This window comes from Macaca fascicularis, chromosome 9 (genome assembly GCF_037993035.2).
Source record: "Macaca fascicularis isolate 582-1 chromosome 9, T2T-MFA8v1.1".
In the NCBI taxonomy this organism is placed as follows: Eukaryota; Metazoa; Chordata; class Mammalia; order Primates; family Cercopithecidae; genus Macaca; species Macaca fascicularis.
Window position 1 is genome coordinate 111,399,495 of NC_088383.1, and position 12,545 is coordinate 111,412,039.

A 12,545-nucleotide genomic window follows, 5' to 3' on the forward strand; every position below is an offset into this window, starting at 1 on the left:
TTCACCTCCTGGGCTCATGCAATTCTCTGACCTCAGACTCCTGAGTAGCTGGGAATACAGATGCATGCCACCACACCCAGCTAATCTTTGCATTTTTCGTAGAGAAGGGATTTTACCATGTTACCCAGGCTGGTCTCAAACTCATGGGCTCAAGCAATCCACCTGCCTCGGCCTCTCAAAGTGCTGGGATTACAGGCATGCAGCCCAAATGGATCCTTTTAAGACACGTTATACCCCAGCCTGGACAACACAGCAAGACCCTGTCTCAAAAAAAAAAATCTAAAAGCTAAAAAAAACTAGGCTGGGCAATGGACCTCACATTGAGAGGTCAATGTGGGCAGATCACTTGAGCGCAGGAGTTTGAGACCAGCCTGGGCAACATGGTGAAACTCGTCTCTACAAAAAAATGCAAAAATTAGCTGGGCCTGGTGGCAGGTACCTGTAGTCCTAGCTACTCAGGAGGCTAAGGTGGGATGATCACTCGAGCCCAGGAGTTTGAGGTCGCAGTGAGCTATGACCACACCACTGCACACCACTCTGAGTAACAGAGTGAGAGCCTCTCTCAAAAAAAAAAAAAAAAAAGATACATTATGCAATTTTCTTTTTTTTTTTTTTTTTTTTTTTTTGAGACGGAGTCTAGCTCTGTCGCCCAGACTGGAGTGCAGTGGCGCGATCTCGGCTCACTGCAAGCTCCGCCTCCCGGGTTCACGCCATTCTCCTGCCTCAGCCTCCAGAGTAGCTGGGACTACAGGCGCCCGCCACCACGCCCGGCTAATTTTTTTTTGTATTTTTAGTAGAGACGGGGTTTCACCGTGTTAGCCAGGATGGTCTCGATCTCCTGACCTCGTGATCCGCCCGCCTCGGCCTCCCAAAGTGCTGGGATTACAGGCTTGAGCCACCGCGCCCGGCCCATTATGCAATTTTCACTCCACTGCTCAGAACTCTCTCACAGCTTTCCATCTTGATCAGAACAAAATCCAAAGTTATTACTTTATTCCACCTACTAACCTTCTTGCTGTTCCTCAAATATGCCAAACACTTGTATCAGAGCTTGGCCCTACTGTTCCCTCCACCTGGAACGCTCTTTCTCCAGATATTCCCCATGACTCACTCCCTTACTTTTTCAAGTCATTGTTTAATTGTTACTTCATCAGAGAGTCCTGCTTTGACTGATACCTAGAAAATCCTTGTCACTGTCTAATCCCTTACCTACTTAATTTTTCTCTGTAGCACTTACTACCAACTGATATATATCTGTTGGAGTTTTGTCTGCAAACAGCGGTGTTTAATGGAGTGGGCTCTCACTATTTATTGGTAAATGAATGGAATAAATTTGGGGTGCATCCGCTCTGGGCTAGGCATTGTGCTAGGGCTGGGTGTAGAAACAGATGATCATTAGGATGAAAATTAGTGAAACATGCAATGAAGAAGTTTTTTTTTTTTGTTTTTTTTGTTTTTGAGATGGAGTCTCACTCTGTTTTCCAGGCTGGAGCACAGTGGCGTGATCTCAGCTCACTGCAACCTCCGCCTCCCAGATTCAAATGATTCTCCTGCCTCAGCCTCCCTAGTAGCTGGGACTACAGTTGCCCACCACCACATCCAGCTAATTTTTATACTTTTAGTAGGGACAGGGTTTCACCATGTTGGCCAGGCTGGTCTCGAACTCCTGACCTCAAGTGATCCACCCGCCTTGGCCTCCCAAAGTGCTGAGATTATAGGTGTGAGTCACTGTGCCCAGCCTAACAAAGAGGTTTCTTAAGCCCAGATAGATGAGGCTCTAGCAAATGACAAGCTATTTTGAGTTAGTTTAAAATCTCCAGGCTAACATGGATTAGGAATTGATGAATCTGACAGAGGGGCACACGGGAGCTCATTATACTATTCTCTCCACTCTTCTTTTTTTGAGACGGCGTCTGTCTGTCACCCAGCCTGGATGGAGTGCGGTGGCACGAACATGGCTCACAGCAGCCTCAACTTCCTGGGCTTGAGCAATCCTCCCACCTCAGCCTTCCAAGTAGCTAGGACTACAGGCACTCACCATCACATCTAGCTAACTTAAGTAGAGATGAGGTCTCCCTATGTTGCCAGGGTAATCTCAAACTACTGAGCTCAAGTGATCCGCCTGCCTCAGCCTCCCAAAGTGAAAATCTTTGTATGTTTGAAATGTTCGCTAATAAAGGTCTTCTTTTTTTAATCTTTAGATAAATTACAGCTTAGACTCTTGTAACTAAAATAGCTCAACCCTTAGGGGTGCTTTTAGAGATGTTGTGGGGACTCGAAGAATCCATGCCAATTTTGGTGGCAATTTGTGAGCACTTTGAAAGGATAGACATGATCAGTGGTAACCAGCACGGGTTTACTAAGAGTATACCAAGCTGAATTTCCTCCATTTTAAATTTTATTTTTAAATTTTTATTTATTTATTTAGAGACCTAGTTATGAGACTGGCCAAGTTTTATATTTTTTGAGACGGGGTTTCACCATGTTGCCAAGGCTGGTCTCGAACTCCTGGGCTCAAATGATCCACAAGCCTTGGCTTCCCAAAGTGCTGAGATTACAGGTGTGGGCCACCATGTCTGGCCTTAGTCCATTTTAAATAGGGTTAGGAATCTGACTTACCGGAGAAATGTAGTAGACAACATATCTGGATTTCAGCAAATTGTTTGGCAGAATCTTACGATATTTGTTTGAGAGGCCCACAGTAAGGTGGAAAGGGCTGCTTTGTTTTATATAAATTTAGGGGAAAGAGCTTCATCCTGGAGTCAACAGATTGGGTTTGAATCCTGGCTCTGCCCCTTCCTAGCTGTGTGTTTGGTTACTCCACCTCTCTGAGCCTTGATTTCTTCATCAGTAAAGGTAATATTCACCTCCTAGGGTTGTTGGGAGGGAGAATGAGAACTTCTAAAGTACTCGAACCTAGTGCCTGGGACACTATATTTGCAGGCAAGATGAAGGGGGGTGGGGAAGTAATAGGAAACAGACAGCCCAAATCGAGAGCCATAATAGTCTCTCTTTACTTAGTGCCAGTGCAGGCCTGTGATTCTGTTCTTAAAAACGTCTGGGGCAAGCTGCAGGAAAGATCCCAGATAGCCTATGTTCTACCATAAGCCTAAGGGAGGAGGACTCCAGGCATGGAGATTACTCATGGCACCTGCTAAGGAGAAACGCTACTGACCAGAGAGAGGTCCACTCATGTACTCGATACTTGGTGAATTCCTGTCCTGACCTCACTGCCTCTAGAAGTGTTCAGATGGAAACTGGAAGGTCTATAAGAGGCAATTTGGCAGGACACAGTGGCTCACGTCTGTAATCCAAGCATTTTGGAAGGCCAAAGTAGGAGGACCACTTAAGCCCAGGAGTTTAAGACCAGCCTAGGCAACGTAGTGAGATCCATCTCCACTAAAAATTTAAAAATTTGCCAGGTGTGGTGGTGTGCACCTGTAGTCCCAGCTACTCAGGAGAGTGAGAGAATCAGTGCACCCCGGAGTTCGAGGTTGCAGTGAGCCATGATCGCGCCACTGTACTCCAGGCCTGGGTGACAGAGCGAGACACTGTCTCAAAAACATAAATAAATGAAATAGGCCGTGTGCGGTGGCTCACGACTGTAATCCCAACGTTTCGGAAGGCGGAGGCCAGCGGATCACCTAAGGACATGAGTTCGAGACTAGCCTGACCAACATGGTGAAACCCCAACTCTACTAAAAATACATAAATTAGCCGGGCTTGGTGGTGGGCACTGTAATCCCAGATACTCGGGAGGCTGCGGCAGGAGAATGGTTTGAATCCAAGAGGCGGAGGTTGCAGTGAGCCAAAAGCGCCTCACTGCATTCCAGTCTGAGACTAAAAAAAAAGAGGCGATTTCCCACATCGGTGGAAATTTGAGCTGTTTAAACTCTGGATGCCTTTTTCAGTTCTAATATTCCAGATCTCCGTGGTGGATAAACACTTAATTTCCCTTCTCCTGCGCAGAGCTCCTGAGTCCTGGCCCGCTGGGAACCTATCACTTCTATAAAAGTCCGAGGTCCGGACTGTCTCTCCCGGAACCCTGAGGCTGATGAGACAGAGCGAGACAGGGGCCTGGGCCAAATGGAGTCTCCTCGCGGCCTCATGAAGGCCGCCAGAGGGCGCCCGGGACCGACCGCAAAAGCAACTTCCTTCCTCTTCCGCTAACTTCCCGGCAGCCCGCCGCTCAGGGTGGGGGCCCCGAGGGCTGGGGCCGTCGGCTTCCCCCTGGGGTTCCCCCGCTTCGGAGAAAGTCAAGCATTAGGCGCAGCCAAAGCCGAGCTGCAGCGGAAGCTCCCGGCCCAAGGTGGCGCTGGGTCAGCGGGTACCTTCTCGGCGGTCCCCTAGCTGGCCGAACTAGTGGCCTGTCGCCCCGCTGGTGGCCTGTCGCGCCTGGTGGCCTGTCGCCCCGCTCCCTGCCCTGAGTGAGCCTGTCCCCTCTCAGGGGCGCGCCCGAGTCGCTCCGGGTTGGCTGCGCCAGTCCAGAGTTAAACTTTCAGCCAATGAAAAAGGGCGCGAGGCGCGACGCACGGAAACGTCATGGGAATTCCCCCCTCCGGGGGGCCGAGAAGGGGCTTTCCCGGCCCCAAGCCCTGCTTGCCGGCGAGGTGTCGCGACCGGTCCCAGGTGGGTCGGGCGCGGAGAGAAGCCGCAACCAGAGCCTCCGCCACGGTGAGTGGCTGGGTTCAGACCCCTGGGTGGCCGGGACAAGAGAAGAGCGGGAGGAGGGCCTTTAGCGGACAGCGCCGGGGGCTGGAGCAGCAGCAGCGGCGCGCAGGCAACGACACTCAGATCCACGTCGACATCCTTGTACAAAGACACACGGACCCGTACGTACACCTGTACCTGTGCTGGCGCACACACGGCAGCGTCCGTGCAGTCGCACTCGCACACACATGCACACGGAGACGTGCCCACCGGTGCACTGGTGCCTGCACCCACACCCTTCACGCACAAACTCAAGATACGCTCACCCGTGTCTGTACATCAAGACAGGCGCTGACACACACCCACACTGAGAAGCTCAGGACTCACCTGTCTACACACATGCTCGCTTGCACACTCATGTTGACGCCATGGACACACAACATGCACCCAAGCACTAGAGCCGAAACACACTTGTGGAGCTGTGATGGAGACACACGCTTGTATTGGGTGGGGAGCGTGCAGAGGTCTCCCTGTCGCCTGCGTGCCCAGAGCCGGTGCGGTGTGGAACCAGCTACTGTTGCGAGGTTTGGGAAAAAGAGGAGCCGGAGGAGAAGACACTTTTCCCGCGGCCCCAGAATCGTGTTCTCGGGGCAGAACCCCGGGGCCTCCCACAGGAAAGAGCCCCCGCCTACAGGCTGTTCGAAGGGGAGGCCATCAGACAGCAGGAATGTCCCCCCAAAAGCCCCCGGGTTTATCAGCCGTGGCCTCCCTCCTGGCAGAAATTCCCAAGGTTGCTCCAGACCGGGGGAGGGGAGCGGGAGGCGGACTTGGCTCCAGACTGCCAACCTCCCCACGGCCGTGAGGGACCCTCCTGTTCCCTGCCCTGGAGGGAGGAGGGGGCTTAACCCCCACCGCGGCTCCCCTGACTCTCCTCTCCCTCTACCCGCTGAAAAGCAGCGGGAACCCGCAGACTGGCGAGGGCCTCCCGCCCCTCCCGTCGTGAGGGCGGGGCCACTGGCGTCATTTCCAGGCCCGCCCCCTCCGGCCCCGCCTCCCCTTGGTATTTTCGGGACTTTCCTAAGCTGCTCTAACTTTCCTGCCCCTTCCCCGGCCAAGCCCAACTCCGGATCTCGCTCTCCACCGGATCTCACCCGCCACACCCGGACGGGCGGCTGGAGGAGGTCGGACCGTCCCCCAAATCTGGGCCCCCATCTCCCGCCCACCCCCATTTAGATCTGACCCCCTCCCCCACGCCACTCCTCCCAACTTTAGGCGGGCGCCTAAAATTCTGGGAAGCAGAACCTGGCCGGAGCCACTAGACAGAGCCGGGCCTAGCCCAGAGACATGGAGAGTTGCTACAACCCAGTGAGTCACGCTGCCTGCCCCTGACCCGGCCGGCCGCCCCCCGTGTCTGTCCACCTGTCTGCCCGAGCCCCCTCTGCTGCCATACACCTGCATGCTCGCAGATGCTCTCAGCCTACCAGTCTGTCCATCTGTCTACAACTCTGCCTCCAAAAGGAGCTTTCTCTTGGGCCTGAGGAGGAGGGGGAGTGACCACTGAGGACTTGGAGATGGGAGGTGGGGCCGTGGGGGGCGCTGAGAGTTGGATGCCACCCCCAGTCTGTCTCCAAACCAGGGTCTGGATGGCATTATTGAATATGATGATTTCAAATTGAACTCCTCCATTATGGAACCCAAGGAGCCAGCCCCAGAGACAGGTCAGTAAGTTCACTAACCTCCTCTAGTCCTAAAGGTAGGGGGAGGGAGAGCATGTGCCTTCTGCCTGGGGGAAGGGCTGGGAGATAGTGGCTAAGCAAGGTCTCCCTGTCCCCAGCTGATGGCCCCTACCTGGTGATCGTGGAACAGCCTAAGCAGGTGAGTAAGCAAAAGGGAGGGTGTGGAATGGCTTCAGCTTTGGGGACAAATGGGGTAGTGGTAGCTGGCAGGCCATGGAGGAGCCATTGCCCAAGGAGGCCACAGGGGATTGGATGGTCACTGCTGCTGATCAGAGTGCTGTAGTTGTGGTTCAGAGCAGATACTACCAGGCACTGTGGTCACTGCTGGCCGGGGTGGTCTTCCCTGATCATAATGCTACTCTGCCCTTGGACCTTCAGAGAGGCTTCCGATTTCGATATGGCTGTGAAGGCCCCTCCCACGGAGGACTGCCCGGTGCCTCCAGTGAGAAGGGCCGAAAGACCTATCCCACTGTCAAGGTGAGCCAGGATGGTGCTGGAGGGTTGGCTAAGTGGACAGCACGCCCAAGGCCCTGACAGTCCCTGCCTCTCCTAGATTTGTAACTACGAGGGACCAGCCAAGATCGAGGTAGACCTGGTAACACACAGTGACCCACCTCGTGCTCATGCCCACAGTCTGGTGGGCAAGCAATGCTCGGAGCTGGGGATCTGCGCCGTTTCTGTGGGGCCCAAGGACATGACTGCCCAGTAGGTGCCCTCTACCCCTGGCCCCCACTGATATGCCCCTCACTCTCTGCCAGTCCTAAGCCCCAGCCCACCTCCATGAGCTTAGCATCTGACCAAGGGGAGAGAGGTAGGTTGGCCCCAAACCCAAGGGCCCAAGTAGAAACTCCAATGGCTTCCTTGAGGAAGTAGGGCTGAGCTGAGCCCTGACAATGGGAAAGGCACCTCAGGAAGAAAGAACTGCACAGCCAAAGGCCTCTGATTCTCCCGTCTCCTCAGATTTAACAACCTGGGTGTCCTGCACGTGACTAAGAAGAACATGATGGGAACTATGATACAAAAACTTCAGAGGCAGCGGCTCCGCTCTAGGCCCCAGGGCCTTACGGGTATGGGTGCGGTGGGGGGAGGGTCATGGGAGGTGCTCATGGAAGGAGCAGGGAGGGAGAAGCCCAGGGGTCACACATGTACCCACTGCCCAGAGGCCGAGCAGCGGGAGCTGGAGCAGGAGGCCAAAGAACTGAAGAAGGTGATGGATCTGAGTATAGTGCGGCTGCGCTTCTCTGCCTTCCTTAGAGCCAGTGATGGCTCCTTCTCCCTGCCCCTGAAGCCAGTCATTTCCCAGCCCATCCATGACAGCAGTGAGTATCCTGACTACCTGGGGTGCCAGGCCTGGTGGCAGAGGTGGCACGAGGGGTGACCTTAAGCTGTGGAGTCAAACAGGCCCAGGTTTCAGAACCTGGCCCTGCCACATAGATGCTGAGTGATCCTGAGCAAGTCATTTCCTCCCCCTGAAGCTTCTATCTTTAGTAAATGCGAATATTGGGTGGTTCCTGCAGCTCCAGGGGTTGCTAAGATAAGGAATACAGAGCACCAAGCTCCTTAAATGTGGCCATGGCTATTGCATCATCTCAGCTAATCCATATCCCACCCCATAGAGTCTCCGGGGGCATCAAACCTGAAGATTTCTCGAATGGACAAGACAGCAGGCTCTGTGCGGGGTGGTGATGAAGTTTATCTGCTTTGTGACAAGGTGCAGAAAGGTGAGACTGGAGCCCAGGCTGGGCGCCAAGGACATCGAATATAAGACTGGGGCCAGGGAAGCTCTAGGATAAATGGCCCCGGAGATTCCACCGGGAGCTGCGGCCAAGCTTCCGTTTTCCTTGTAGATGACATTGAGGTTCGGTTCTATGAGGATGATGAGAATGGATGGCAGGCCTTTGGGGACTTCTCTCCCACAGATGTGCATAAACAGGTATCCAGGGCTAGGGCCCAGGCTGGGGGCTAAATTAGGCTAAGGACTCACTGACACCCTGTGTCTCCCTGCACCCCCCAGTATGCCATTGTGTTCCGGACACCCCCCTATCACAAGATGAAGATTGAGCGGCCCGTAACAGTGTTCCTGCAACTGAAACGCAAGCGAGGAGGGGATGTGTCTGATTCCAAACAGTTCACCTATTACCCTCTGGTGGAAGGTGGAGCTGGGCTGAGGACCCCAGGGGGATGGTGGGGGGCCAGGCTGGGCTAGAAGGTCCCAAGAGCTAGATGTGGGGATGCATGAGCCAAGTCAGGAGTGTGGAGGGTCTGAGGAGGTGCTTCCTAGGAGCCAGCCTGAGGGCTCTTCTGGGAAGGGCCCCTGAGGCATGACACAATAATTGGGCTCAATCTCATTTTCCTCTGCCCCCAGACAAGGAAGAGGTGCAGCGGAAGCGGAGGAAGGCCTTGCCCACCTTCTCCCAGCCCTTCGGGGGTGGCTCCCACATGGGTGGAGGCTCTGGAGGTGCAGCGGGGGGCTATGGAGGAGCTGGAGGAGGTGAGGGGGTGCTGATGGAGGGAGGGGTAAAGGCAAGAGAAGCTGTGGAGGAAAAAAAAACAGGGAGAGGCCAGGCGTGGTGGCTCACGCCTGTAATCCCAGTACTTTGGGAGGCCAAGGCAAGCGGATTACCTGAGATCAGGAGTTCGAGACCAGCCTGGCCAACAGGGTGAAACCTCATCTTTACTAAAAATACAAAAATTAGCTGGGCATGGTGGCAGGCGCCTGTAATCCCAGCTACTCGGGAAGCTGAGGCTGGAGAATCGCTTGAACCCGGGAGACAGAGGTTGCAGTGAGCCGAGATCGCACCACTGCACTCCAGGCTGGGCAATAAGAGCAAAACTCCATCTCAAAAAAAAAAAAAAAAAAAAAAAAACCAAAACTGGGAGAGTCCTGGCTGGTGCCCGTTTCCCACAGCCCTGCCTGTACCCACAGGTGGCAGCCTCGGTTTCTTCCCCTCCTCCCTGGCCTACAGCCCCTACCAGTCCGGCGCGGGCCCCATGGGCTGCTACCCGGGAGGCGGGGGCGGGGCGCAGATGGCCGCCTCGGTGCCCGGCAGGGACTCCGGAGAGGAAGCCGCGGAGCCGAGCGCCCCCTCCAGGGCCCCCCAGTGCGAGCCGCAGGCCCCGGAGATGCTGCAGCGAGGTATGGCCTCCAGGGCACGGACGGTCGGGGCGCTGGGGCTGAGGACCCAGCTCTGACCCACGCCCTCTGTCGCCCCCAGCCCGAGAGTACAACGCGCGACTGTTCTGCCTGGCGCAGCGCAGCGCCCGGGCCCTACTCGACTACGGCGTCACCGCGGACGCGCGCGCGCTGCTGGCGGGACAGCGCCACCTGCTGACGGCGCAGGACGAGAACGGAGACACGTAGGCAACAGAGGGCCTGGCGGACGCGGCGCGGGGTCGGGTGGGGGCAGGAAAGGGACCGGCACAGAGCCGGGCTCTGCAGTTTTCGGACACACCAGGCTTCAAGTCCGGCCTCTTTGTTCACCAGCTCTGTTCAAGATGCTTGGTCTCTCCAAATTTCAGTTTTGTCGACCGTGCAAGGGGTACAGTTATAGCACTTACCTACCTCAAAAGGTGCTAGGAAACGTTAAGTGCAGGCACAGCGATGCCCTGGGCCACGTGCTGGGTTCCACGGGCCCCAGCGAGGGAGTCTATGAGGGCGGTGGGGCTTTGAGAGCGAAGGATGCTCTGAGTGGCTGGGCCAGACTCTCGCTCCCCAACCCCCAGACCGCTGCACCTGGCCATCATCCATGGGCAGACCAGTGTCATTGAGCAGATAGCCTATGTCATCCACCACGCCCAGGACCTCGGCGTCGTCAACCTCACCAACCACCTGCACCAGGTGCGGGGGCGCCTACTGGGGAGGTGGGAGGGGTTGGAAGGCAGGTGGGTCTCGGGCCTGGCTCACCCTGCTTTCATCCCCAGACGCCCCTGCACCTGGCGGTGATCACCAGGCAGACGAGTGTGGTGAGCTTTCTGCTGCGGGTGGGTGCAGACCCAGCTCTGCTGGATCGGCATGGAGACTCAGCCATGCATCTGGCGCTGCGGGCAGGCGCTGGTGCCCCTGAGCTGCTGCGTGCACTGCTTCAGAGTGGAGCTCCTGCTGTGCCCCAGCTGTTGCATATGCCTGACTTTGAGGGTGAGCTCCCCATCTCACCTGACTAGGGGGCAGGTGGGGACCAGGGAGGGTGTCTGACCAGTGTGCAGATTGGACTATGAGGTGTCAAGGTTGAATGGTCAGGGCTGGCCCAAGGACCGCCTTAAGGGTCATAGCTGCAGGTTGAGTATCCTGTATCCTTAGGATTGTATCCAGTACACCTGGCGGTCCGAGCCCGAAGCCCTGAGTGCCTGGATCTGCTGGTGGACAGTGGGGCTGAAGTGGAGGCCACAGAACGGCAAGGGGGGCGAACAGCCTTGCATCTAGCCACCGAGATGGAGGAACTGGGGTTGGTCACCCATCTGGTCACCAAGGTGGGACTGAGGATTGTGGAAGGAGTGGGACCACGGGTGGTGGAGGGGCCAAAGACGGTGAAGCGGGGGCTGGCTAGGGGGACCATGCTGTGGTGTCAACCCTTGCCGCTCGCACCCCCAGCTCCGGGCCAACGTGAATGCTCGCACCTTTGCGGGAAACACACCCCTGCACCTGGCAGCTGGACTGGGGTACCCGACCCTCACCCGCCTCCTTCTGAAGGCTGGTCAGTCTCACCCTCAGGGGCACTTGAACAGGGTGAGGGGAAGGGAAAGAGGTGCCTCCCAGTCCTCCCACTTTGCAGTCCTTAATGTGGGCCCCCACCAAACCTCCCCATGACGGCCTCCCTCTCCCAGGTGCTGACATCCATGCTGAAAACGAGGAGCCCCTGTGCCCGCTGCCTTCACCCCCTACCTCTGATAGCGACTCGGACACTGAAGGGCCTGAGAAGGACACCCGAAGCAGCTTCCGGGGCCACACGCCTCTTGACCTCACTTGCAGCACCAAGGTGAGGCCAGCCTGGAACTAGAAGCGCTCTGAGTGACGGGGTCCAGAGTATCTGGACTTAAAGACACGGGCTTAAGGACGAGGTGGGAGGTAGTCAGAGCGGCGGCTGTCTCCCCAGGTGAAGACCTTGCTGATAAATGCCGCTCAGAGTACCATGGAGCCACCCCTGACCCCGCCCAGCCCTGCAGGTGAGGAGCATCAAGCATCCCCAGCCCAATTCCTCAAACAGAAATTCTTCTCCTTCAGGACCCTCTGAAAGAGGCCTCCCTTTCTCTACCTTCAGCCCCATCCATCACCCCTCGTGGTCCTGTCTGTCGCTTACCTTGGGAGAAAGGCAGTGTTCAGGTGTCCATGTCCCCACCCAACTCTGGAGGTAAATGACATGTCTGTGTGTCCCCCTCAGGGCCGGGACTGTCACTTGGTGATACAGCTCTGCAGAACCTGGAGCAGCTGCTAGACGGGCCAGAAGCCCAGGGCAGCTGGGCAGAGCTGGCAGAGCGTCTGGGGCTGCGCAGCCTGGTGGACACGTACCGACAGACGGCCTCGCCCAGCGGCAGCCTCCTGCGCAGCTATGAGGTGGGTTGGCCTTCGCCCTGCCCCCTCCCCATCCTCCTTTCCCGATCTGAGTCCAGGTGCCTCCTTGGCCCCAGGGCTTCCAAGCATACACCCTAACCATGACTCAGACCTCATCCCGCTGTTTTTTTTTAGCTGGCTGGCGGAGACATGGCAGGTCTGCTGGAGGCCCTGTCTGATATGGGCCTAGAGGAGGGAGTGAGGCTGCTGAGGGGTCCAGAGACCCGAGACAAGCTGCCCAGCACAGGTAAAGGGGCATCCCTGGAAGGGGGATCTGGGCTTGGAGGGTGGGAGGCCTGAGTCCTTGACTATCCCATTCCTGTCCCCATTTACCCCCAGCAGAGGTGAAGGAAGACAGTGCATACGGGAGCCAGTCAGTGGAGCAGGAGGCAGAGAAGCTGGGCCCACCCCCTGAGCCGCCAGGAGGGCTCTGCCACGGGCACCCCCAGCCTCAGGTGCACTGACTTGCTGCCCGCCACCACCCCCCTTCCTGCACCCCCTGTACAGTGTCCCCACCTATTTCAAATCTTATTTAACACCCCACACCCACCCCTCAGTTGGGACAAATAAAGGATTCTCATGGGAAGGGGAGGACCCCTCCTTCCCAACTTATG

General features: G+C 56.4%; 1 protein-coding gene across 5 annotated transcripts; it reads left to right on the forward strand.

The window, feature by feature from the left end:
• The first annotated feature begins 4,568 nt into the window (after positions 1 to 4,568).
• NFKB2 (nuclear factor kappa B subunit 2) lies at positions 4,569 to 12,543 on the forward strand. Of its 5 annotated transcripts, none has more exons than XM_074002607.1 (23): positions 4,569 to 4,674; positions 5,923 to 6,015; positions 6,287 to 6,368; positions 6,485 to 6,525; positions 6,765 to 6,863; positions 6,940 to 7,091; positions 7,347 to 7,453; positions 7,547 to 7,705; positions 8,003 to 8,107; positions 8,234 to 8,319; positions 8,401 to 8,539; positions 8,752 to 8,877; positions 9,313 to 9,522; positions 9,602 to 9,743; positions 10,110 to 10,224; positions 10,308 to 10,521; positions 10,684 to 10,853; positions 10,975 to 11,077; positions 11,208 to 11,359; positions 11,477 to 11,546; positions 11,762 to 11,934; positions 12,067 to 12,178; positions 12,271 to 12,543. In XM_074002607.1, exons 2-23 carry the CDS (start codon positions 5,995 to 5,997, stop codon positions 12,393 to 12,395), a joined length of 2,703 nt encoding a protein of 900 aa, XP_073858708.1. In that variant the 5' UTR covers positions 4,569 to 4,674; positions 5,923 to 5,994; the 3' UTR covers positions 12,396 to 12,543. The 5 variants fall into 5 exon arrangements, with proteins under 5 accessions (XP_073858708.1, XP_073858709.1, XP_065377424.1 ...); XM_074002608.1 differs by having other exon boundaries at positions 12,274 to 12,543; XM_005566292.4 differs by lacking the exon at positions 4,569 to 4,674 and adding an exon at positions 5,700 to 5,831.
• Positions 12,544 to 12,545: the final 2 nt, after the last annotated feature.

What these genes read in the sequence shown, in the direction of transcription:
- NFKB2 (XM_074002607.1), top strand. Translation starts at nt 5,995, where the DNA reads ATGGAGAGTTGCTACAACCCA. An exon ending in CTATGGAGGAGCTGGAGGAG is followed by an intron (nt 8,878 to 9,312) that starts GTGAGGGGGTGC and finishes CTGTACCCACAG; the next exon opens with GTGGCAGCCTCGGTTTCTTC. An exon ending in CCGCCTCCTTCTGAAGGCTG is followed by an intron (nt 11,078 to 11,207) that starts GTCAGTCTCACC and finishes TCCCTCTCCCAG; the next exon opens with GTGCTGACATCCATGCTGAA.